The 25,486-nt window shown below is 43.5% G+C and overlaps 1 protein-coding gene across 7 annotated transcripts in view; it reads right to left on the minus strand.

Moving 5' to 3' along the window:
- Positions 1-25,192, minus strand: part of lrrk1 (leucine-rich repeat kinase 1) — a 282,207-nt gene extending 257,015 nt beyond the window's left edge. For 2 of the 7 annotated variants that reach the window (XM_063065795.1, XM_063065801.1), the window contains exons 1-3: positions 24,731-24,864; positions 21,813-21,993; positions 5,753-5,900 (exon numbers count right to left, since the gene is read on the minus strand). In XM_063065795.1, coding sequence (XP_062921865.1) covers positions 5,753-5,810 — 58 coding nt within the window. In that variant the 5' untranslated portion in view covers positions 5,811-5,900; positions 21,813-21,993; positions 24,731-24,864. Of the gene's footprint in view, positions 1-5,752; positions 5,901-21,812; positions 21,994-23,486; positions 23,755-23,804; positions 23,935-24,241; positions 24,397-24,436; positions 24,649-24,730; positions 24,865-25,175 lie in introns of those variants that run through there. The other 5 variants (XM_063065797.1, XM_063065800.1, XM_063065796.1 and 2 more) reach the window with 5 other exon arrangements.
- Between the last annotated feature and the right edge of the window lie 294 nt (positions 25,193-25,486).

The following is a 25,486-nucleotide window of genomic DNA, read 5'->3' on the forward strand; positions in this document are numbered from 1 at the left end:
TCTAATATCTAATAGACTAATATCTATTCCCATTGTTACTCAAAACTATGACATATTATGAATACACCCGGCCCTCCTTATCTGTGGGGGATTGGTTCCAGGACCCCCCGTGGATACCAAAAAACATGGATGCTCAAGTCCCTTATATAAAATGGCGTAGTATTTGCATATAACCTACGCACATCCTCCCGTATAGTTTAAATCATCTCTAGATTACTTATAATACCTAATACAATGTAAATGCTATGTAAATAGTTGTTATTCTGTATTGTTTAGGGAATAATGACAAGAAAAAAGAAGTCTGTAACACGAGACGCGAGGCAAGCAATGCTCAAACAACCAGTGCTGGAAAGAGAACTTCCGGGTTTTCCCAATCCGTGGTTAGTTGAATCCGCGCATACGGAACCCGCGGATAAGGAAGGCCGACTGCACTACTTCTTAGACACACTCCCACTTCAATCTTTGAGCTGGCCCATTCTTGAGCATCAAGTCCAGCAAAGTCATTTCCATCAATGAACAGGAAACACCAACCAAGCTACTTCACCCATCCACCCTTTGGGTACATCACCTCCTCTTTCCATTTCTGCTAAGTTTCATATTTGTATTGTTGAAGTAAAAACCGAATGGTACCAATATATTTAAAATTGTGCGTTAATTGAACCAAACTGGCATAACAGTGAATCTCCAGAACACATCTGAATTGGGTGGATACATTTGCCACCATCCACGCTGAAGTTAACTACAGGGCAGATTATTACCTTTATGCAGGTAGATCAGGACTTTACACTCCAGTTGCTGAAAGAATTTGGTGCAGCAGATGGTTAAGGAAGGCCGTCAAGTACAGGAACAGGGATGACGTAGCAATTGTACAAGACCTGAGTGAGAGTGCACTGTGTCTTGTGTAAACACAAAATACTCTGCAGATGCTGGGGTCAAAGCAACACGCTGGAGGAACTCAGCAGGTCGGGCAGCATCCGTAGAAACGGACAGTCAACGTTTCAGGCCGAGACCCTTCGTCAGGACTGAACAGGGGCCCTATACAGAAGGTGGGGGGAGGGTGGGAAGAAGAAGTCTTGTGTGCAGCTTTGGTCTCATTATCTCAGGAAGGATGCCCTTGATTGAAGGGAGCGTAAAGAAGGTTCACCAGCACGAGGAATTCTGCAGATGCCGGAAATTCAAGCAACACACATCAAAGTTGCTGGTGAACGCAGCAGGCCAGGCAGCATCTCTAGGAAGAGGTACAGTCGACGTTTCGGGCCAGACTGATTTCCGTGATGGAAGGACTAATGTATGACGCAATTATGACTAGCGTATTTGACTCTTTGGGGCACTCTTTTGTCTTTGTGGATGTTTGCAAAGAAAAAGAATTTCAGGATGTATACATTTCTCTGACATTAAAAGTACCTTTGAAACCTTTGAATTAGGCTGTTTTCTCTGGAGTTTAGAGGATTCAGGGGACTCATCAAAACCTACTTATGACAGGATAGAATACATGTAGGAAAGACTATAACTTGGGGTGACAGTCTAAGGTTAAGACTGAGATGAGGAAAAATCCCTTCTGACAGAGGGTGGCAAATCTGTGAAGGTCTCTGTCACAATGAGCAGTTGAAGCCAAGTTATTAAATAAAATTTGTTTTTAGAAATGGAGGGATCAAGGGCAGAGCTAAAGATGGCACCAGAGGGAGATTTCTCCCAGCTCATCAGCAAAACAGTTCAACACTCACAACACGCTGGAGGAACTCAGCAGGTCGGGCAGCATCCGTGGAAACGATGAGTCGACGTTTCGGGCCTGAACCCTTCGTCAGGACAGAACAGTTCAATTCTTCCTATTCTAATGTATCTATTTTTCTTTTCAGGGTGGCTGGAGTCCTATCGGGATCTTTGATCTCACAATTATGGTTCTGCACAGCGGCATGTTCCCATTCTTGGAGCTTGCCAATCAGCTGCATTGTGGTATGCCCTGATTCGGCCTGAAGTCAGGTGACTTTGGGGTCCTGCACAGCTCCTGCGGACATGGATTCTCGCCGGACTCATGTGTAACGGGAGCCGGAAGATCGAAGACAGCAAGAGTGGTTGTCAGAGAGCTCGGCACCTAGTAATTGATCTGTTGATTCTCAAGTCAGGGAACTCAAAATTAAAAGTTAATGCTTCAGACTGACTGTAAAAATCAAAATGGCAACTGTTGTCTCCCCTGTCGCTGTGGAAGGAGCAATATCAGTCTTTCCCTTGTAAGTGAGAGAGATTGCCTGTGGGATGTTGGAACGTTAGTTTTTGATGTACTGTAGATCATAATCTTCTTTTGGGTGCTTTCCTGTTGCTTGCATGGTAGGTGGTGGAAATGCTGATGTTTTATGCTAGAATAAATGGGGGGGGAGGGGAGGAGGGGGAAGGCTGCTTGGTGCTCCTTGTGCATGGGAAGGGGGCAGGGGAGATTTGGGGTTCTTACATTTTTTTTCCTGTCATTCGTTTTTTGAGAGGTTTCTTCTGTTTCTAGGATGTCTGCAGAGAGTAAGAATTTCAGGTTTTATATTGGAACTATATTGTACAAATGGAACTATTGAACTATTGAAGGGATATGGGGAGAAAGCTGGAACAGGGGACCAAAGTTGGAGGGTCCACCACGATCACATGGAATAGTGCAATTTAATGGCCCACCTCGTTGTTTCATAGGTCTATATTTCAATAATTGGAAGAATTAGAGCAGGATTGTATTACCGTGTATGAAGCCATGAAAATATTGAATACATTGCACTATTCAAATTCCTGTCAATGCCGACACTGGTCCTGTAGATAGGATTTTTTTTTAAAAAGAGGAAGAGAAAACGGGAAATTAGAACTGTTCAGCCTAACAAAAGTGGTTAGGAAAATGTTAGTGTGTTATAAAGGATGCAAAAATAGCATAGGTAGAAAATATAAACAGGCATTCACAAAGTCAACATGGCTGTGTGTAAGTGAAGTCAAGCTGACAAATCTGCTGGAGTTCAATTACGTAACTAGTAGCTTAGAGGAGGTGAAACCAATTCATGTGGTTTAGTTATATTCACAGCAGGCCTTTGAGAAAGTGTTATGTATGAAGTTACATAAAGAGGGACCAGGAAGTAACAGGACAGAAGGAAATATGGTATTTACAGAGAGGATCAGTGTTGATCATATTGAATGGTCTAGTTCTACAATCTATTTATTTTTATTTATTGAGAAACAGTATGTAGTAGTCCCTACCGGCCCTTTGAACCATGCCACCCAGCAATCCTCCAATTTAATCCCAGCCTAATCACGGGACAATTTACAATCATCAATTAACCTACCAACCGGTCGGTCTTTAGACTGTGGGAGGAAACCCACATGGTCACGGGGAGAACGTACAAACTCCTTACAGGCAGTGCTGTGAATTGAACCCGGGTTGTCTGCACTGAAAAACGTTGTGCTAACCACAACACTACCGTTCCGTTTTCCTTGATCCTCAAGTTAAAACATGGAGTTGGCAGTGATATAAGTATAGAAAATTGGCAGACGGACTGGAAACAGAGGAGGAATCATTTATTTTTCAGGGTGACAGGATGTAATTTTCGGGGTGCTGCTGAGATCAGTGCTTGGGTAGTCTCTATATTAAAGAATGGTAGACAGAACAGAATGTAATATTTCTAAGTTTGGTAGCATCATTACAAGAAGGATACAAAGAGATTTCCAAAGTAACAAGATGAAAAATGCAGTCTAACCTGTATGAAAGAGAAGTCACATTTGAAACAGCTGAAATGTGAGGTTATCTGGCTGGATATGCAGAACATACAGCAACACACCACAGGAAAAGGCCTTTTGTGCTCAATGACTAAACTAACCATGATGCCAACTTAAACTAATTTCAACAGCCTACACATGATCTACTTTATATGCTTCCATTCTCTGTCTGTTCGTGCACCAGACTTAATGCACCCGGCAATATGTTGGGAAGTACTGACATGTAAAGGGATCTGTATGTCCTTGTACATGAGTCACTGAATGCAAAACAAGAGAAAGCAACAAATATTTGGTTGGTCTTCACTGAAAGGGGACTTGAGTACAGGAGCAAGGTGTCTTACTGCAATTGTAAAAATTTTGGGGATGACCACATCTGGAAAATTGCGTACAGATTTGATCTCCTTATGCATTAAACGTTCACATTCCTGGAATGGTAGCGCTGTTGCATGAGCAGAGATTGGGCTGGGTAGCCCTGCTGCCACTAGAGACAAGATCTCATTGAAAGCCATAAGAGTTTGACAGGGCTCGACAGGCTGGATACAGGGAAGATGTTTTCTCTGGGTGGAGTGTTGAGAATGAGGTGTCACCATCTGAAGACAAAAGGCAAAACATTTAGGACTGGAATGAAAAACATTTTCTTCATTTAGAGGTCAAGCTGTGGAATTTTCTAACGCACAGGTCAATTCACTGAAGTTACTTAAGAAGGAGGTGGTCAGATTTCTTGACACAAAAGGAGCAGAGTTATGCTTTTGCAATGGATGATCAGACTAACTGGCAGAGGAGATTGAAAAGGCTGATTGGCCCCTATGTTTCAATGAGGAAGAAGCATTAAATTTCAGACCCAACGATTTCAGACTTTTCATTACAATGTTATTGAGGGAAGCTGAAAAATGAATGGTGCCGTTATCAATCTGTTTCGCCACGGGAACGAGAATGGGAAGTTGTCAGCAGGAACACACAGGGAAATCCCATGCTAAAGTGAAAGAAAGATGTACCACAAACACCACACCGGATATTAGCAAATCATTGACTAATTGTCTCTGGAAAAAAATGGACATTTTTAGCTTTGAGTCACAGAAGTGGCATCAAGGTTCTCTGAATCTTTATTTGTAAAACTTGTATGTCTATGTTAATAAAATATTAGTGAGGAGACCTTCAAGAATTGGTATTATACTGAACAGTTCAAAAACCCAGGAAATATGAAAGAAATTTCTGGCCTCAATTGTCTTGGCATCTGGACAGTACGCGAGGCTGCAGACAATTTTCCTATCACTTTCTGACTTATTCATGAAGCTACCCCACAGGTACACTGTATACTGTAGCAGATATGTTCAATAGCCTGCAACACGGTCATTACTCCAAAGATGGTATAATAAGGGCAGGTCTGCAAGAACAGTCAGATTTTTTACTCTCTTTAATACCCTGTACATCTCATCCAAGCTTCTGGGCATCTTCTCCTTCCTTCACCCCACCAGCTCCCAAGGTAAGAGAGCAAGCACTCCCCTGAACAAAGTACTAGTAGGAGAGATTCTCCAGTCCAGGATCAAATTGAACATTTCAATAAATCTGTATGAACTCAAAATCCTGGTAGAGCCATGTAAAGCAGGGAAGCCTCCAACTCCATATGCCGCACAGACCCGTGTCCAAGAACCAACCAATACTCATTGCCAAAAATTCTCAACACCACCCACCAACTCTTTAACGGGAACTTCCATGGGAAATTTTCTTACTTCACTGAATGGCCATGCCAAACTAATGCTGAGTCATGTGTGGAAGTGGTTGCTTTCAGTGATGGAGAGGATAGGTAACTTCAACCCAAGGATGAAGCCAGCTCGGATGCCAAGACTGAGAGGGCTAGAGAGAGATTGGAGTGGTAACAGGCCCGAAGCCAAATAATTAAAACAAAACTTTTCTTCCATAATTAATCTATTCTTATAGTAATATAAACATTCAATGAAGCTATTTTATTAATTGCTAACACATTATATATAGTATATTTAAATGGTTACTACTTTACCCATTTCCTGCTCCACGCTGTCCTCACTGGTGTCTTCATGGCTGACATCCCAGTACATATTGGCAGTAGTTCCTTCACTGATCTCAGAAGTTAAATCAACGTGTCCTTAGTTCATTGCTAACACCGTCTTCCTCCAATAATCTTCTCCCTGTTAAAAATTTTGCAGATTATTTTTCTTTCCTCCGTGCAGCATTAGTAGTTGACAAATACTCTGCGAGGACCCGTGTCTTAAGGGATTCCTTGATCAACAGGCTGGAGGTTTCTTGGGCAGGCTCCTCCACAAAGTCAGCAAGGGCAGACGGGGTGTGATTGGGAGCTGAGGTTGGGAAGGGATTGGAGGCATCTGATACTGGCTGGAGGGAAGGGCTGACAGTGGTGAAGGACGAAGATGTGGAAGGTAGTCAGGAGAAAGAAGGTCCATTGTTGGCGGAGGAAAGGGTAGGTTGGGAGAGACTGACTGCATGGTGCGGGGGGGGGTTCAGGAGGTAGAGGTAGACAGAGAGAAGAAGAGTACACTTAGTGAGAGGAAAATGGTTTCTGTAGGGCAGGAGGAAGGGATGATTGGTCAGTAGATGTTGAGGGAATGTGTGGCAGGCACTGAGGGAGGAGGGGTGGAGCTGGTCAGTGGTGAGGTGTTCTAACTCAAACTCAAATTGGCAAGTTCTTTTTTGAATTTACATAAACATGGATATGTCACCAATCTACCCATTTCTGGGAGTTAAAATGCAACCCATACCCCTGGATAATTCCAATGTGAGGAATTTCAGCACTTACTTTGGCTTCAATGCCCTGCCAGCTGGCCCATTGGCAGAAGTCTTCAAATCTAGTCCATGTTCACGAAGGTCATCACTGATCTGGTTGTACCAACTCCCCATACCAGTCTACCCCGAGTAACCTTTCACCACATTGGATGTCAAGACTGTGCTTTGAGGATAGACTCACGGCCTCTCTGTCTTCACTGGATGACCGCATATTTTTAAACACCGATTCCCAGTTTTAAATTCTCCCATGAGCAGAAGCATCTTCCCAACATCCATTACCAGTTTACTATTGTCACAGTACCAAGATACAGTGAAAATTTGTGTTTCACATGCCATCCGTACAAATCAGAATATAGTGTTATAATTACCGTTACAGAAAGGACAGTTCAAATAGACAAATCAGGTGCAAGGGCTATGACAAAATAGATTGACAGATTAAGAGTTTACCTTTATTGCACAAGAGATCTAGCCCCTTGAGAACTTCCTTGTTTCAATCAAGTTTCCTGTCACTCCAGTAGATACAAGCCAAGCCTATCCATCCTCTCCTCATGGACAACCTTCCACTCCAGGTGCTAAATCTAGTAAACCTTTTCCAGACCGTTTCCAATATATACACCAGGTGTGGTCCTTTATAACTGAATCATATATTTTTCATCCCTCCGGGAGAAGGCTCAGGAGCTTGAAGACTTGTACGGCCAGATTTGGGAACAGCTTCTTTCCAACGGTGATAAGACTGCTGAACGGACCCTGACCCGGATCTGGGCCGTACCCTCCAAATATCCAGACCTGCCTCTCTGTTTTTTTTGCACTACCTTACTTTCCATTTTCCTATTTTCCATTTATGATTTATAATTTAAATTTTTTATATTACTAATTTGTACTATTTTTAATATTTAGTATTTGTAATCCAGGGAGTGGAAAGCACAGGATCAAATATCGCTGTGATGATTGTACGTTCTAGTATCAATTGTTTGGCGACAATGAAGTATAAAGTACAAAGTATAACCTCACCACCTTTTATAAATGTTCCTCTAGCATCAGATACTATTCTGTTAGCTTTCCTAAATACATGCTCTACCTGCATGTTAATCTTTTATGCAAGGGAAAGGTGATGAGATGGATATTGCTTTCACAAAATTTTATAAGGCATTTTGCAAATTCTGAGGAAAATGCTCAATAGCAAAACTAAAAGCCTTAGAATAAAGGAGTGAAAGGCAGGAGTCATGAATGGGCTCAAAGAAAGAAAGCAGAGTGGAGGTAAATGTATATTTTCAGATTAGAGGTTGGTAAATAACGGTGCTCCCCAGAGATTAGTGAAGAGTGCTGTTTTGCCATTGGTCGATGCCAGAACCAAGACAAGACAATACAGATAGACTAGTCAAAATGGTCAGAGAGGCGGCAGGTTTGTGTGAAGTAATACACATCAGTAGAAAGAACAAGGCAAGACAATATCAACCAAACTGGTGGGGGTGAGGGTGTGTGGGTGTGGGTGTACAAAAAGTCTCGTGCATTAAAATCCTTGAATGCGTGCAAGGTTTCTAATGAGCAGTTAGCAAATCCTGTGGGGTCCTGGGAATTATATACAGTCACCGAATACATCAGCAGGGAAATGAGAAGGGAATTTACAGATGATCCAATATTGGAAGTCAGTGAGGAGACTTTAGACCGCAGAATAATATAGATAATCTAGTAATTGCATCTCCCTGCCACAACTCATGTCTCAGAACTTACCAGTAACATTATATTGCTTACTTTCTAACCTGTATTGTAAATACACCTTTTGCTAAACGTCAATCTCCTGGAGTATTTTAGTATTTGTTAATTTATTTGTGGTAATATTAAGTTATGTGGTATGTGTGAGTTATACGTACTCTGTTGTGCACCTTGGTCTGGAAGAACGTCGTTTCATTTGGTGGTATGTGTGTATAGAGTTGAATGACAATAAACTGAACTTGAACTTGAAATGGGCAGGAAGTGGCAAAAGCAATTCAATGCAGAGAAGTATGAGGTGATGCTTTGCTTTATTGACCAAGCCTTGGAAAGTACAAGTAAGGAGATTATGATGGGACCAAACACAATGCTAGATAGACCATGGCTTGAGTACTGCATAGGGTTCTGGTCACCATAGACTGAAACAGTTGATCACCCTGGAGAGCGTATTTCCCCGCTCCCACTGTCGGGGGGGTGGATTTATGAAGATGTTACCAGAATTGCACCAATAAGGAATGAAATATCAAGCTAGGATTAATTTTGTTCGAGAAACTTAGGTAAGGTGTATAAAAATGTGAGGGGCATAGATGGGATTAAAAGAATCTGTTTGGGTTCCATTTGGGTTCCAAAACAGGGATTTAAAGTAATATTTGGAAGAATTAAAGGACTTTTTTCTCACCTCGAAGGTGTTAGGGTTCAGGAACATACAGCTGGAAAACAGAAAAGCTCTTCACATTTATCATGGGGGAATACTTGATGAGCTGTGACTTGCAAGGCTATGGACCCAGTGCTGGCAGGTCGAACCAAACTGAGATGATCTTTTTTTTGACCACAAGATGCAAAGGACCAAATTACCTCTTGTGTGGTCAATTTTTTTTAAAATGGAGCTAAAAGCAGAGAGGCTCTGTTAAACCATCACTGAAGTACTGCAATTTACTCTGCACAGAGAGTGCGGAAAATATTTACTTGCATTGCTCCAGGGACAGGGAAAAGGTGAGACTGGAGGACTTGGAGTTATTATCTTTAAGGGGATAAAAGGTGGTGAAGAGATTTGATAGATGTGGGCAAAATCATGGCAGATTTAGACAGAGCAAAAAGAGAGTGGTGTCCCATTAGCAAGTTCTTTAAAGGTCAGGAAACAGAGGCAAGAAGTGAAGGGAAAAATACAGACAGGAACTGAGAAGATTTTGTTTTCAAATGGCAGGGAGGTTACGATCTGGAACTATAATTAAGATCAATTTCCTGACTTGTGGACCCTAGTCAGTTTGGATTGGCAACAATATCTCCTCCACAATCTTCATCAGGACAGATGCACAACAGGCTGTGTGCTTAGCCGCCTGCTTGACTCGCTTTATAGTTATGATTACGAGGCTAAATACAGCTCCAATGCCATATTTAAGTTTGCTGATAACACCACTATTGTTGGCCAAGTTAAAGGTGGGAACAAATTAATGTACAGGAGGGAGATTGAAAATCTCATTGAAAAACCTCTCAAAACAAAACATCTGATTACCGACTGCAGGAGGAGGAAACCAGCGGCCCATGAGCCAGTCTTCACCAGGGGATCAGAGGCAAGGAGGGGCAATAACTTTAAATTCCTTGGTGTTTTTATTTCAGAGGATGTGTCCTGGGCCCAGCACATTAGTGGCATTACAGAGGAGGCATGGCAGCACCTCCACTTTCTTAGAAGTTTGCACAGATTTGGCATGTTTGGCACCTGAACTGGGTCCTTTCAGGTTTCTTGCTTTGTGGCTACCTATGAGCAAAAAAATCTCTAGGTTGTATAATTTATACATTCTTTGATAATAAATGTATTTTGAAATCCATAAGACCATAAGACATAGGAGCAGAATTAGGCCATTTGGTCCATCGAGTCTGCTCCACCATATAATCATGGCTGACCCTTTCCTCCCCCTCCTCAGCCCTACTCCCCGGCTCTCTCCCCGTTACCTTTGTTGCCGTGTCCAATCAAGAACCTATCAAGCACTGCCTTAAATATACCAATGACCTGGCCTCCACAGCTGCCTGTGGTAATAAATTCCCAGAATTCACCACCATCTGGCTAAAGAAATTTCTCTGCAGTTCTGTTTTAAATGCACACCCCTCTATCCTGAGGTTGTGCCCTCTTGTCCTAGACTCCCCACCATGGGAAACAACCCTTCCACATCTACTCTGTCTAGGTCTTTCAACATTCAAAAGGTTTCAATGTGTTCCCTCCTCATCCTTCTAAATTCCAGCAAATACAGACCCATTAAATGTTCCTCATACAATAACCCTTTCATTCCCAGAATCAACCTTGTGAACCTCCTGGGAACCCTCCCCGGTACCAGCACATCTTTTCTAAGATGAGGAGCCCAAAACTGTTCACAGTACTCAAGGTGAGGCCTCACCAGTGACTTATAAATCCTCAGCATCACATCCCTGCTCTTGTATTCTAGACCTCTTGAAATGAATGCTAACATTGAAATTGCCTTCGTCAACACCGACTCAACCTGCAAGTTAACATTTAGGATGTTATACACAAGGGCTCCCAAGTCCATTTGCATTTCAGATTTCTGGGTTTTCCCCCCATTTAGAAAATAGTCCACTACCAAAGTGCATGAACATGCATTTTCCAACATTGTATTTCATTTGCCACCCTCTTGCCCATTCTCCCAATCTGTCCAAGTCCTTCTGAGCCTATTTCCTCAACATTACCTGCCCCTCCACCAATCTTTGTATCATCTACAAACTCAGCAACAAGGCCACCTATTCCATTACCTAAATTATTGATATACAGCATAAAAAGAAACAGTCCCAACACAGACCCCTGCGGAACACCACTAGTCACTGGCAGCCAACGAGACAAGAATCCTTTTACAGGTGTCCCCTGCTTTTCGAACGTTCGTTTTACAAAACCTCACTGTTACGAAAGACCTACATTAGTACCCTGTTTTCACTTTCAGAAGGTGTTTTCACTGTTACGAAAAAAAATTCAGTGCGCGATAAAAGGCAGCGCGCCCCGAACAGCCGCTCTCCCCCGGATTCGGAACTGCTTTGCTTTAACACGTGCCTGTGAGCAGCCGTTTGCAAGCTGAGTTCTATGGTATTGGAAAAGCCTGAAAGAGCTCGTAAGGGTGTTACACTTACGGTAAAACTAGACATAATTAAGTGTTTTGATCAAGGTGAACGAAGTAAGGACAACGTGAGTTTGGCTTGTGGAAGCTGACGAACATGATGTTGAAAAGGTTTTGGCATCCCATCACCAATAACTGGCAGATGAAGAGCTGATGCAATTGGAAGAAAAAAGGATAACAATGGAAACCGAATGAGTAATGATAAAGTACAACTTTAATTTTGAAAGGGTACATCGGTTTAGGGGATATTTACAGGATAGCTTGAGTCCTCATTAAAGAACTGTGTGATAGAAAAATACGGGAGGCTCAGCAGTCAAGCAAGCCTTCCACATCAGCCACAGCAGATGACGAACCTCGACCTTCGACATCGAGGCAGGCAGTCATAGGAGAAGATGAGCTGCCTGCTCTAATGGAAACAGGCGACGAGATGACACCCCAGTGTCCCACCACCCCAACCCCCAGGCCACGGACAGATACCAATTCGCGGAGAATGCAATGGTAGCTGGGAGGCACACAGCACATCTTTAAGAAAAAAGCCGAAATAAACATGCTAATTAATTAGGTGCTGCCTACACGTAATTGTCAGCCCAGATCAGAGACGACGCAATCGGAAATCGGCACTGATCTGGGCTGACAATTACAAATTATGTGCGGCACCTAATTAATTAGCATGTTTGTTGCGGCTTTTTTCTTAAAGATGTGCTGTGTACCTCCCGGCTACCGCTGGACCCCTGCGTTCTTCGAGGCAATGTATCGCTCAGCGGCCCGGAGGGTGGGGGCCACTGCACCACCCAAACTCCGACAAATCTAACACACCATCATCAGTGTGCTCGCTGTCTTCCCGATTCCCGTGATACTACACTGTACATACATTATTTCTACTTTATATCGGCTGTGTATTTTTACGTGTTATTTGGTATGATTTGGCAGCTTCATAGCTTAAAGGTTACTGGAGAGAGTGTTCTTGCTGTTACGTACCCCGTAACTGGGTTGCCAAACCAGCAGAAATGGATCACTCAGTTGGAGTCTGGAGTACTAGAACTAAGAAAGTTTTATTAAAGAAACAAGCAACACATTAATCGAAAGGATAATAAATGCAACAGTTCAGCGATGATAAACGCACATGTGCACAGAATTAAGATAACAGCATCAATCAAGCTCTATCGTTGTCTAGAGGTAAATGACCAATTTCAAAATGACTCAAAGTTCAGTCCAGTTTAGTAGTTCAGTTCGCAGTAATCGTTGCCATGGCGGTGGACAACGTGGGGGAAGAGAGAGATAGAATAGGAACAACTCATCATTCAGAACGGCTTCACTCACAGACCAGCAGGATGGCTCACAGACCAGCGAGATGGCTCACAAACAGCTTTTTGGGCGGGTCCTTGGTGATGTCACCTGAGGTCACCGACTGTGACCCCTCCTCCAGATGCGGTCGATCCTCTGCAGTGAACCCGGCACCCAGGCAAGGGCGGACACACACCGGGTTCCCGCTGATCGTACCTTTCCACCCTTGTCGTTGTCTGGGACTTCTCACCCACTCGTGAGAAGCGCACCGCTTCCAGGGTCTCGTTACCTCGGGTGGCGTGTGTGTCGTCTTAGCGAACCTGTCCCTTTTTATCCCCCTGCTGGGGTATCGCCTGTCCATCACTTCAAACAGTTCAAAGGGGGGAGCCGCTCCAGACAGCTCTTCCTCCCACATCCCCTCATCACACATCCCCAGACGCTGCTCCATTGTTCCTTATCTCTCCTTCCCCTGAGGGCAGGTGGCAGACCAACTGCTGATGCCACTGATGCTAGCCCAGGCCAGCAAACATCTTAATTTTATGTGTATTCTCGTAACATTGCCAACAGCGCTTGCGTGAGATTTTTTGCCGACAGCACTTGCTTGAGATTTTCGCTACGGAGATCTGTGCAGTAGTGATTGTGGAAAAGTATTTCTACTTTATATAGGCTGTGTATTTATCATATCATTCCTGCTTTTATTATATGTTACTGTTATTTTAGGTTTTATGTGTTATTTGGCATGATTTGGTAGCTTATTTTTGGGTCTGCGAACGCTCACAAAATTTTCCCATATAAATAAATGGCAATTGCTTCTTCACTTTACAACATTTCGGCTTACGAACCGTTTCATAGGAACGCTCTACCTTCGGATGGTGGGGGAAACCTGTATTCCCACTCGCTGCCTCCTACCAATCAGCCAATGCTCTGACCATGCCAGTAACTTTCCTGTAATGCCATGGGCTCTTAGCTTGGTAAGCAGCTTCATGTGTGGACCTTTTCAAAGGCCTTCTGAAAGTCCAAATATACATCTATTGCATCCCCTTTATCTATCCTACTTGCAATCTCCTCAAAGAATTCCAACTGGTTTGTCAGGCAACATTTTCCCTAAAGGAATCCATGCTGACTTTGTACTATTTTGTCCTGTGTTACCAAGTACTCCATAACCTCATCCTTAGCAATTGACTCCAACAGCTTCCCAACCACTGAGGTCAGGCTAACTAGTCTATAATTTCCTTTCCGCTGCTTTCTTCCTTTCTTAGAGTGCAGTGACATTTCAATTTTCCAGTCCTCTGGCACCATGCCGGAGTACAGTGATTTTTGAAAGATCATTACTAATGCCTCCACAATCTCTACTGCTTCCTCTTTCAGAACCCTTGGGTGCAGCTTATCTGGTCCGGATGACTTATGGACCCTTAAAGAAGGGTGAGCTTTCTGAGCACTTTCTCCCTTGTAACTGCACTCACTTCTCTTCCCTCACACTTCAATATTTGACACACTGCTAGTGTCTTCCACAGTGAAGACATGCAAGATACTCATTTATTTTACCTGCCATCTCCTTGTCCCCATTATCATTTCTCCGACCTCATTTTCTAGCGGTCCTATATCCACTCTCATCTCGCTCTATTTTTTTAAACATACTTGAAAAAGCTTTTACTATCCACTTTGATATTGTTTGCGAGCTTCCATTCATACTTCATCTTCTCCCTCCTAATGATTATTTTAGTTGCTCTCTGTAGGGTTTTAAAAGCTTCTCAATCCTCTGTCTTTCCACTAATTTTTGCTTTGTTGTATGCCCTCTTTTTTGCTTTTACATTAGCTTTGGCTTCCCTTGTCAGCCATGGTTGTACTATATTGCCCATTTGAGTATTTCTTTGTCTTTGGAATACATCTATCCTGCACCTTCCTCATATTTCACGCTATTGTTACTCTGCTGTCATCCCTGCCGGCATCTCCTTCCAATTTACTTTGGCCAACTCCTCTCTCATACCACTGTAATTTCCTTTACTCCACTGAAATACTGAAAGTCAGACTTCACTTTCTCCCTATCAAATTTCAAATCAAACTCAATCATATTGTGATCACTGTCTTCTAAGGGTTCCTTAAGCTCCCTAATCACCTCCAGTTCATTACATAGCATCCAATCCAGTACAGCTGATCCCTTCATCGGCTCAACAACAAACTGCTCTAAAAAGCCATCTCATAGGCATTCAACAAACTCACTCTCGAGATCCGTTACCAAATTGATTTTCCCAATCAACCTGCATGTTGAAATCTCCCATGACTATCATAACATTGCCCTTTTGACACGTCTTTTCTATTTCCTGTTGTAATCTGTGGTCCACATTGCAGCTACTGTTGGGAGGCCTGTATACAACTGCCATCAGGGTCCTTTTACCCTTGCAGTTTCTTAACTCAATCCACAAGGATTCAACATCTTCCAATCCCATGTCGCATCTTCCTACTGATTTGATGCCATTCTTTACCAACAGAATCATGCCGCCCCCTATCCCTCCGATACAACATGTAACCTTGGACATTCAGCTCCCAACTACAACCATCCTTCAGCTACAATTCAGTGATGGCCACAACATCATACCTGACAATCTGTAATAGTGCAACAAAATCATTTCCCTTACTTCCAATACTTTGTGCATTGAGATATAACACTTTGCGCATTTGGTTTCAATTCAGAAAATTTTTTGATCTTAATCAATTCGGGTTAGCAATTCCTATTTTAGGTAACATATTTTTTCCTCCCTCTTTTACGGATCGCGCTTTTCAAACTTGGAAGACTAAGGGTATTTTACGGTTTTTGGATTTATTTTTAGATGGTTCCCTTATGTCTTTTGAACAATTATCTAATAAATATAACTTATCAAGAATACATTTTTTTAGATATTTACAAGTTAGAAATTTCCTAAGTACTATACTTTCTTCCTTTCCAATGCTTCCTCCTATATATATTTTAGATTCGATAATTAACCTTAATCCATGTCAGAAAGGTGCATCGGCTATGATTTATAATATTATTATGAAACTTAGGAAAGCTCCATTTGATAAGATTAGGGTAGATTGGGAACAGGAATTGGGGCTTACCATTTCTGTGGATGATTGGGGGCAGATTTTACAATTAGTTAATACTTCCTCTATTTGTGCTAAACATTCCCTAATTCAATTTAAAGTGGTTCATAGAGCACATATGTCCAAAGATAAGTTAGCGCGTTTTTACTCGCATATTAATCCTTTCTGTGATAGATGTTCGGGGCAGATAGCCTCTTTAACTCATATGTTTTGGTCTTGCCCTACTTTGGAAACTTTTTGGAGAGATATTTTCAATATTATTTCTAAGGTATTAAATATAGATATCTCTCCTCACCCTATTACTGCTATCTTTGGACTACCTAAAATTTCTAGTAATCTTTCCCCTTCAGCCCGTAGAATGATTACATTTCTTACTTTAATGGCGAAAAGATGTATTTTACAACATTGGAAAGAGCTTAATGCTCCAACTACCTTTTTTTGGTTTTCTCAGACGATTTTATGTTTGAATCTGGAGAAAATTAGAAGTAATCTTTATGATTCTTCATTTAAATTTGAACAGATTTGGGGACCTTTTATTCGATATTTTCATTTAATGTAATATTTACCCTTCTTGTTTTTTTTTCACTGTTTTAATGGAGGTCGGGATTGAGGACGTGATTTTAAGTTTAACTCTGTTTGGTTTCAAGTTAGCCCATTGCTTTGCTTTGCTTTTAGTTAGTTGCACGGTGGGTTTTTTTTTTGGGGTTTTTTTTTCTTTTTTTTTCCATTGATATATATAAAATCTAGTATACTATTATGTTATCTTGCTTTCTTATGCTTAAATTACATTGTTTGTAGTATTTTCTTTTTGGTATTGTTATCTTTTGGAATTTTATTATACTTTAACATTGTATTAATGTTTATATGGCTTACCTTTTTTGTATACTTACTCAATAAAAAGATTTAAAAAGAAAAGAAAGAGATATAACACTTTGAGTACTGTATTTGCTACCCCTTTTGTTTCGGCATCTCTTAATACACTGATACTCAGTTTGTTGGCTGCAATTATGTCCTATCATCTGCCCGCCCTGCCTGACTGCACACTATCTTTGCTTTTTTACCACCTGTCCTACCCCTGAGTCCCTTCACTCCTGTTCCCACCCACCCCCACCAAATTAGTTTACACCCTCCCCAATAGCTCTAACAAACCTGCCCGCGAGACGTTGGTCCCCCTCGGGTTCAGGTGCAACCCGTCACTTTTGAACAGGTCATGCCTCCCCCAGAAGAGAGCCCAATCATCCAAGAACCTGAAGCCCTGCTCCCTGCACCAGCTTCTTAGCCACGCATTAGTTTGCCAAATTATCCTGCTTCTACTCTCATTGGCGCGTGGCACAGGCAGCAATACAGAAATTACTACCCGGAAGATCCTGCTTCTCGGCTTTCTACCTAGCTCTCTAAATTTTCTTTTCCGGACCTCTGCTTTTCCTTCCTATGTCATTGGTACCAATATGTACCAAGGCATCTGGCTGCTCTCCCTCCCTCTGCAAAATGTTGTGGATGTGTTCCAAGATGTCCCTGACCCTGGCACCTGAGAGACAACATACCATCTGGGGTCCTGTTCACATTCACAACTATTAAGTCCCCTATCACTACCGCTCCCCTCTTCTTCCTCTTTCCCTTCTACACCACAGACCCATGCTCAGTCCCAGTAACCTGGCCTCCGTGGCATTCCCCCAGGAGGTCATCCCCCACAACAGTATCCAAAATGGCACACTTATTATTGAGGGGAATGGCCACGGGGTGATCTGAGCTAGCTGCCTATTCACATCCCCATTTCTCCTGACACTCACCCAGCTACTCGCCTCCTGTAACTTCAGGGTGACTACTTTCACTGGTAGCTGAGACTAGAACTAGGGGATATAGCCTCAAGATTTGGGGGAGTAAATTTAGGTCAGAGATGAGGAGGGACTGCTTTTCCCAAAGAGTGATGAATCTGTGGATTTCTCTGCCCAATGAAGCAGTGGAGGATACCTCAGTAAGTATATTTAAGACAAGGTTGGATAGATTTTTGCATAGTTGGGGAATTAAGGGTTATGGGGAAAAAGCAGGTGGATAGAGATGAGTCCATAGTGAGATCAGCCATGATCTTATTGATTGACGGACCAGGCTCGACGGGCCGGGTGGCCTACTCCTGCTCCTATTTCTTACGTTCTTATGCTCCTTGTAACTCTGTTCGATTATCTCCACACTCTCCTGTGCAAGCTGAAAGTCATCCAGCTGCTGCTCCAGGTCCCTAACACAGTCTTCAAGGAGATGCAGCCAGATACACTTCAGCAGATGCAGTTCCCTTGGAGACTCTGGGGTTTCCCAGGACTCCAACATCCAGCATGAAGAACATACAACTGCCATTTACTACACTAGGTACAGTAAGAGGGGAAAAAGAGGGAACCTTGACAGAAACTCACTCAGAGTAAATGCATCTTTCGAGCTGAAGCCTCCTTTGATCCAAAGCCTGACATTGCTACTCTAACCTTTGGCCTACTCCCAGGAATGGCCGCCCCGCTTGTCCCTTCTGTACCTTTAAACAAGCATCACTGACTTGTGAGAAACCTCATCGCTGTGGCCTGCTCCTGCCACTGATTGGGCTGTCAGAATGACTGATCGGGCCATCGAAATCCTTTGAACTTTGGCAAACTTCTATAGATGCACAATAGTGAGTATCCTGACTGGTTGCATCAGGGCCTGGTATGGAAACACCAATGCCAATGAATAGAAAAGCCTACAAAACGTAGTGAATAAAGCTTAGCTTATCACAGGAAAAATCCTCCCCACCAGGACAGGAGTTGGGAAGATATGTAAAAGTGTATAAGAAGACATTGGCGAGGCCGAATTTGGAGTATTGTGTGCAGTTTGGTCACCTACCTACAAGGAAGGATATCAATAAGATTGAAGGAGTGTAGAGAAAATTTACATTGTAAATCAGTACAGATGTAAGGAGTTTCTTTTTTTATATGTCACTGATTATATGTCATCTAATTAAAATGGCTTCTTTGTTATGTTACAATTGAAAGGGCTTCTTTGTTATGTTAACTGCTGAGGAAGTCCTCCTGCTAGTAGTTTGTTTTGGATTATCTATTGATAAGAGGACAAATGAACCAATTGGGTTAGCTGTTATGCTTGTGGTGTGTCTGTAAGATACTGTATGCGCGGGGTTTTGGGGCAGAAGGCGGGAGAGAGAGAGACACACACAGAGGATGGACCAGGTGCTGCGAGTCCACTAACAGGGTTGGACCCTGAGCAGGGCGTTCGGGAAGGAGAGAAGACGGAGACGGACTCGTGTGGAGCGTCTGGTTGACCACCGTTGTTGGTCCCAGGCGGCCGGTCGAGGTGGTCTGAGGGGTTGCAGGGTGAAGAAGAAGGGTCCTGAGCTCCAACTATTTGTGCACGAAGAGATTGAACTTTGATAAGTGTGGCACCTTTTATTTTCCTTTTATATTTTATTCTCTATTCATTATATAGTTCCAGTAATATCTATAAACTGTAAATCTTTTAATCGTATCTGGTGTATTGTCTGTTATTTGGGCGGGGTGGGGTACCTCACACAGCATCCACACAAACTAATTACCCAGTTTGGCGGGGCCGAGGGCTGTTTCCCTAGACGACAGCGAGTCGAGCGAGCCTGAGGCTGGCCAGGGGGGTTACAGAGAGAAAGATGTGCTAAAACAAAAACCTGAGTTATAGGGAAAAGTTCAAAAGATTAGGATTTTAGTCCCTAGAGTGTAGAAGAACAAGGGGAGACTTGATAGAGGGATACAAAATTATGATGAGTATAGAGAGAGTAGATGCAAGCAGGTTCTTTCCACTGGGGTTAGCATGCGCCTCAAATAGCCTCTCACACCAAGTCCAGCTCCTGGCCTTCACGTCTGGCTTAGCTACGAAGCCCGGCAGAACCGTTTCCACTAACAGAAAAAATGGGCAAAGGCGACTTACTGGCACCTTAAAGCCAGTCGCTTCGGGCAGATGGGGCTCAAAGGCCGTGGCTGGTGTCTCATCTAGGAGAAGGATAACTCTGATCTCAAACCTCTGCTGCCTTGCACTCATGGGAAAGCAACAGGAGTAAACCCCAAGGGAAAAATGAGGAGCTGGAGTCCCTAAGGCAGTCCTACATTGAGTTCAATGCTGATTTGGCAACTCCTGCGATGCTGCTGGTACCAAACTGTATCAGTCTCTGCCATCCCTTTGGGTTCAGATGCGCGGAGAGGGCATGAGCAACAGTTTGCTCTCCATATCGCACTGCCCAGGCTTGCATATCCAGACAGCCCGGATGCAACACCCATGGTCGACCCTGACTGACAGAGGCCTCAATCACTCACTAATGGTTGAGACTAGAATTAGAGGTCATGGGTTAAGGGTGAAAGGTAAAATGTTTAAGGGGAAACCGCTTCATTCAGAGGACGGTGAGTGTGGGGAATGAGCTACCAGCGGAAGTGGTGGATGCAGGCTCAATTTCAACATTTAAGAGAAATTCGGATAGGTAAATAGATGAGAGGGGAATGATGGGCTCTGGTCAGTGGGGTTAGGCAGATTAATAGTTTAGCATGGACGAGATGGGTCGAAGAGCCTGTTTCTGTGCCGTGTTATATGACTCTAAAGACCCCCACCATCCAGGCCACGCTCTCTCCTCACTGAAGGAGATACAGAAGCCTTAGGTCCCACACCACCACGTTCAGGAAAAGTTGTTACCCTTCAACCATCAGGCTCCTGAACCAGTGTGGATAACTTCACTCACCTCAACACTGAACTATTCCTCAACATACAGACTCACTTTCAAGGACTCTACATCTCATGTTCTCAATATTATTTATTATCTGTTTATTATAATTGCACAATTTGTCTTCTTATTCATGTTGAATATTTGTCCATCTTTGTTTGTTTTGTGCATTTTTTCATTGATTCTATTGTGTTTCTTTGTATCTACTGTGAATGCCTGCAAGAAAATGAATCTCAGGATAGTATATAGTGACATATATGTAGTTTGGCAATAAATTTACTTTGAACTTTGAAAACAAAGGAGTTGGGTTTGAAATAAGGGCCTGAAGAAGTTGCGTTAGCACTTGATGGAAGATAATTTGGGAAACCATGGAAAGATGCAGCAACGAGACTCACTGAAGTGTCCTGTGTACTGGTTCCCATTTGCTATAAAAGTCAGCAAAAGACCAACTACAAAAAGCAGAACTTGCAGAAGGGTACTGAAGTGTGGTCACAAACTAAACCCTGACACAGGCAAAATACAGCCAATTTTGTAAGTCTCAATCTTAAAAAAAATGCCCTGAAGCTTCACAATCCATCAGGCAGAATCACCAACCATCAGACTACTGCACCAGCATGGATACCTTTACTCACCTCAAAACTAAAGTATTTCACAACCTATAGACTAACTTTCAAGGACTCTACAACTCATGTTCTCAATATTTCAACTCATGCAACTCCTGTTAGGTCATCTGTCACTCAGATCCCCAAACACTGCTTCCAAATGAAACCACATGCACCCATTCATTGAATACCTCTCTGCTGCCTCATCTGTTTGGAAAAATATCTCATCTTCTCCAGTCCATAATCATGACCTAATCTTCCAGTTGCTTGTCATTTTAATTCACTGCTCCAATAACACCACCCTAATCTCTCTGCGTTCACCTCCTAGGTGGTACAAATGGGCTTCAATAAAAGCTCAGGCAATGATACCTGATCTTCCCATTAGTCATTGTGCAATTCTGTAACTGAGCAATTTCTAATCATAATTGCTGCTCCCTCTTTGACCAGTAAATATTGATAATGGTTCTGCTGTTACCTTCCACAGTTCCTCCAAACCCATCTTTTGTTTCCTTATCTGTACTATCTTCAGATGCTTCATCAAGAAGTTTTATCACAGAGGCAGAAGTGGGGTTGTTTGTTGTTGATTGCCCAATTCCATTCATACCTCTTCATGCATGCTTTTATGTTTTAATCAACATTCAGGCTGCTTACTGGCAGGTAATATTCAACCACAAAAATGCCAGGTTGTTTCCTCAAGAGGAAGATAATCATCAATTCATGATGTTCAATGGCCTGCATCACCCATCAGTGGTAAAAATTACTGATGATTTTGGTCATCAGTGTACAAAAATTTACCTGGCTACAACAGCGGATCAAGGCGCTCCTCCTGACTCGGCAAAACTTTGCAACTGTATACGAGGCCCATCAGGAAGACAGTAGAATGATTTTCATTTTCCTGGATGAGTACAGCTCCATCAACGCTCGTGAAGCTTCTTTGTCAGTGGGTATCGATCCCGAAACTCCTTGCCCAACTTTCCTGAGATGGACAGCAGACAAAGTTTATCAGCATCTCCGCAAGGGAAGTGAAGCAAGGGCAGTAAGTACGAGCCTTGCTAGTGACAACTAAATCTTACCCATGTATTAAACAACCAGCATTTGCACGTTGTCTTTGTTCAGACATGTCATTATTCCTGAATCCACTTCATCACAAAACGTTCCTGTATTTTGTTTTTTTGCATTCCCTTCCTCCTTATCCTGAACTTGACTTGATTAAAACTTTCATATCTCCAGCTTTTACAGTTGCGATCAAAGGTTACCCATCTGCATGAACGCTCCACCTGCCAGCTAGTTACAACATTATGGTTTTGTTTTCTGAAACTTGTTGATTTTTTTTTAAGTTAAAGCTGCACACACTTGATGAAAAGAAAATATTTGATGTGAACCCCTCCTATTAACTCCAGCATTGGCTCACAAACAAGTTAAGGATCACTGACAAAATAATGACAGGTTGTGGGGATCCAGGGTGGGTTCCTGGGTAGTACCAGCAATATTACGCCTAGCATCAGATCCCCAGAGCCGGTGAGTGAGACAACAGAAAGGGATTCTACCCCAAAAACATGTTGCATCTAATATCTTGGAGGTTAGAGTTGGCAGTGTAGGTGATACAGTATTTACTCATTCACCTTCCTTTCTAAGTCTCCTCCCTCACAACCTGGAAAGACAATCCCTTCCATTATCAAAGATCTGGGACTTTCTAACCAACACTTGTTGAAGAACCTGTAATGTGGACTCTGGCAGACACAGCTCAGCACCTTTACAGAGCCACTTTAAGAATGCCAACACACACTGGAATTGCCAGTAATTGCCCCACACCCACTTATAAACAGTAATCAGAATCAGGTTTAATATCACCGGCTAATGTCGTGAAATTTGTTAACTTTGTGGCCGCAGTACAATGCCATACATAGTAATATAGGAAAATTAATTACAGTAAATATTTGTATTAAATAGTTAAATGAAATAAGTAGTGCAACAACAAAAATTTAAAAAAGTAGTGAGGTGGTGTTCATGGGTTCAATGTCCATTTAGAAATCTGTTGGCGAGAGAGGTAGAAGCTGTTCCTGAATCTTTGCGTGTGTGCCTTCAGGCTCCTGTACCTCCTTCCTGATGGTAGCAATGACCTTGGTGATGGGGGTCCTTAATGACGAACGCCGCCTTTTCGAGGAATCGCTCCTTGAAGATGTCCTGGATACTACTGAGGCTAGCGCCCATGATGGAGCTGACTAAGTTTACAACTCTCTGTAGCTTGTTTCAATCCTGTGCAGTAGCCCCCCACCCCCCATACCAGACGGTGATACAGCCAGTTAAATCCAATGAATACTTCAGGACATAGCACAGAGAAATATTGCACAGCAAGATCCTACATATAACCAGGTAATCTATTTGTGGAAGTAACGTTGTGGGGATGAAAATGCATCAGTCATTGGTATATGGAGGCTAACTCAAAGCAATTCATCCCATCGGCAGCACCTGTATGGAGACGGGAGATTCCAGACGCTGTAATGTCCAACAACAACATTGGCGATGCACCGTTCAAACGTGTGATTCTTTCCCGCCTGCTAGTTCCTGCAGCAGGTTGTTATCAGAGGTCAGACATCCCTTTCATAATGATACTATATTCAAGTAGCATTCAGAGAGGCAATACAGACACAATGCTTCGTGTTACTGGCTTTTCAACACTAACAATCGTAAACTCGGCTTCACTTTCCACGATTTCCTCTTTTCCCCCGTCAGTGTAATATTTCCAGTATTCACTGCATTTCATTTTTCTGTCCGATTATTAAATACCTGCTCAGTTAAAGCATAGAATATTTGTTCAGGACCCGAACATGCCCTTCGGCCCACAATCTCTGTGTTGAACACAATGCAAGATTAACAGACACAAAATGCCGGAGGAACTCAGCAGGCCTGGCGGCATCTATGGAAAAATGAGTAAAGAGTCGAGGTTTAGGGCCGAGATCCCTCATGCCAAACTGCACTAAATCCCTCCCGCCCGCACATGGTCCGCAACCTACGTATACACGTGCCACCTCAAAGCCTCTTAACTACCGCTGCCGTATCTGTTTCCATCGCCATCCCTTGGCGCCCACACGGAGTCAAGAACTCACCCGGCACATCTCCCATAAACTTTCCCTCCACACCCTCCAGCAGTACGCGTAGGTTCATCTTACTGGCGCCTCGGGTGAATTAAATTCAGTCATTACTGTACAGTAAGAAGAGCTCACCGGCGAGAACTGACCCCTTCAGGGATGGTGGGTCGGACAGTAAGAGTCCGGGAACACCGGAGCTTGCCCGGAGTATCCAGGTGCTGGAGTGAGGATTGGGAGCACTCCGGCCCCGTTCCCACTGCCTGATGACTCCAACATTATCTGTACGAACAATACTTTCCCCCGGTATGAAACAATGTGCGTTTCTCAAACCTCCGAGAGAAGGGCCCACGGCGAAGTCTCTCCAGCAGCAGGGCAAGGTGAATTTGCTCCAAATAGCGATAAACGCGGGGGTTCTGAAGTGCGCCCGCCCTGCCCCACAAAAAGTTTTCACTGCAGCCTGGAAGACGTTTTGCTTCTGCAGCAGGCAGCCAGTGAAACTCTGTCCCCGCCAAGGTGGGCGGGACGTCAAACGATACCACGAGTGTGCCCCCACTCCGCTCACTATCCGATGCCCGAGAAGGTCAGCGCGGGCCCGGAACCGGACCGGTTGCCGCGCCGGTTTACCTGCGGAACTGAGCCCGCGTTGCCGCTAATTCCTGGGCCGACTGTTGTAAACAGGAGGGCTGCGGAATGAGGAAGCGAGAGTGGCGGTGTGGGAGGAGAAAGAGGGCGGGCTGGGTTTGACTTGTACTGCGAATCATCGGTGTACAGTAGAATGGCGTGCTACTCCCACAGCGAGCCACGGACTCGCAGTCCATCAGCGTCGGCCCAACCGACCAAACCCGCAGGGCTACAGCCGGATAAGTCACGAGGAAACATACAGCCAGCCCCGGGTTACCACCGGGCCAACCTATAGACTAACATTCCGTCATCTCCGGACCAACCTATAGACTAATATTCCATCAGCCCCTGGCCAACCTATAGACTGACACGTAGTTCAGCACGTAATTGGGATTTAGGGTAAACCGGGGGGTCTGGAGGAAAGCCGACGAACATATAATCTTGGCACCTGCGGTCAGAATTGAGCCTGGTTCTTTGAAGTGCATCACCCTGCTAGCTCACGTTGCCATTTGCTCAGAAACTCGTCCAATTGATCTGCCCACACCCCTGACTGGTTGAAAAGGCTCACAGCCCATTGGCAAAGAAAGTTCACCTCACTTCCACCCTGTCAATGCAGACATCCCACCCTGCAAAAACTCATTTCAGGGAGGTAGCACCCCCATCCCCTGCAATCCCCCCCCCCCACCCCGGTCGACCTCCAAGGGTGCATGTAATACTTTGTTTAGTGATATTGTCTAATGTGTAAACCAAGTTGGGTAC

Source organism: Mobula hypostoma, chromosome 13 (assembly GCF_963921235.1).
Source record: "Mobula hypostoma chromosome 13, sMobHyp1.1, whole genome shotgun sequence".
Classification (NCBI taxonomy): Eukaryota; Metazoa; Chordata; class Chondrichthyes; order Myliobatiformes; family Myliobatidae; genus Mobula; species Mobula hypostoma.